Source organism: Cyprinodon variegatus, unplaced genomic scaffold (genome assembly GCF_000732505.1).
Source record: "Cyprinodon variegatus isolate N-32 unplaced genomic scaffold, C_variegatus-1.0 Scaffold740, whole genome shotgun sequence".
Taxonomy (NCBI): Eukaryota; Metazoa; Chordata; class Actinopteri; order Cyprinodontiformes; family Cyprinodontidae; genus Cyprinodon; species Cyprinodon variegatus.
The window spans coordinates 132,636-133,915 of record NW_015151193.1 but is presented as its reverse complement, the minus strand read 5'-3'; the positions used below and the strand labels follow the sequence as shown (position 1 = coordinate 133,915).

General features: G+C 33.3%; 1 protein-coding gene across 1 annotated transcript in view; it reads right to left on the bottom strand.

Annotated features, from left to right (window-relative positions):
- The window catches only part of atp6ap1l (ATPase, H+ transporting, lysosomal accessory protein 1-like), a 20,584-nt gene that overhangs the window by 1,669 nt on the left and 17,635 nt on the right, over positions 1-1,280 (bottom strand). The window contains exons 5-6 of the mRNA XM_015395432.1: positions 1,040-1,194; positions 884-934 (exon numbers count right to left, since the gene is read on the bottom strand). Coding sequence (XP_015250918.1) covers positions 884-934; positions 1,040-1,194 — 206 coding nt within the window. The remainder of the gene's footprint in view (positions 1-883; positions 935-1,039; positions 1,195-1,280) is intronic.

Sequence of the window (1,280 nt, the reverse complement as noted above, 5' to 3'; positions counted from 1 at the left end):
ACTCCAGTAAAAGAAAAACATTCTTTTAAAAGATTTAAGTGTTTTTAAGTCCGGCTCTTTAAAAACATTTTATAGAAGTTAAAGGATCAACTTAAGCTTTTTACTCCAGAAAAAGTGAAAAATTTTTTTTTTGAAACTACTTTAAAGTATAAAAGTACTTTTTCTTCCTTAAGTAGAAATGTTGCCATTCTATACTTTACTGGAGTAATTATTTTCTAGACAACTTTTTCCTTTTACTCCTTACATTTTAAAAATAGACTCATTAGTTTTGTTTCATTTAAGCTCATTTTCATTCTGGCCTGTTGGTATTTAAAAAAAAAAACAAAAAACATACAAATAATTAGTTTCATCCAGACAATTAATTTCTTTATGGTTGGACTCGGTGCTGCCCCAACTTATTGCTCACCACATACCAAAATAAATACTTTTTCAAGTTATATTTGACACCATTAGTTATAAAACTAAGAAAATGAAGTCTGAGGATGTTTTCATCCAGAATTGTAGAAAAATGTTCCTTTAATAGGGAAGAGCAGTAAAGCTTCTGTCCTTAACATTACTTTTCACTTTTGTACTTTTAAGTAGTTTTAAAATGGTACTTTTAAACTTTTACTGGAGTAAAAAGCTTAAGTTGATACTTTAACTTCTACATAAGTGTTTTTTTTAAAAGCAGGATTTATACTGCAGGAATAAACATGAATAATTTTGAAACCTCTGACTTTCATTTGGTTTGAACTCGATATGTGTTACATTGAAGATGGAGAAAGGTTTGAATTGATCGATCATGATTAAAACATCACAGTTTTTACGGCTTTCATTTCAAATCACATTCATGACGTTTATTGGTATAAAAAAGTTTGAGATCCAGATCAATGTGGAGACTAACCTGATTGACAAGTCTCCTAAATTCTCCACATCTCCAAACCTCATGACCAGCCTGAAGAGGACAAACACAGAAACACATCAAGATGAGTCAAGATTGTCATCAACTGTGGTTTTGGTCCAGAGTTTCACAAACTGGTTGGTTTCTAAGTGAGCGTACGTGGCCGTTTCCTGCTGGCAGAGCGACTCCCTGGTGTCGACAAGCTTCTGAGGAGAAAAGGTGAGCTCCGTCAGATCCACCGGTTTCTGCTTCTCAAAGCGAAGAGAAAATTTCCTGGCTTGGAACAGAATACAGGGTTCTCCATTCGACTCCACCTGCAGCATTGGCAAAATAAAAGCAAGGATAAAAAATGTTTTTTTTTTTGTTAAATGAAAAGTCCGCTCGTTTTCAGAATTCAAAC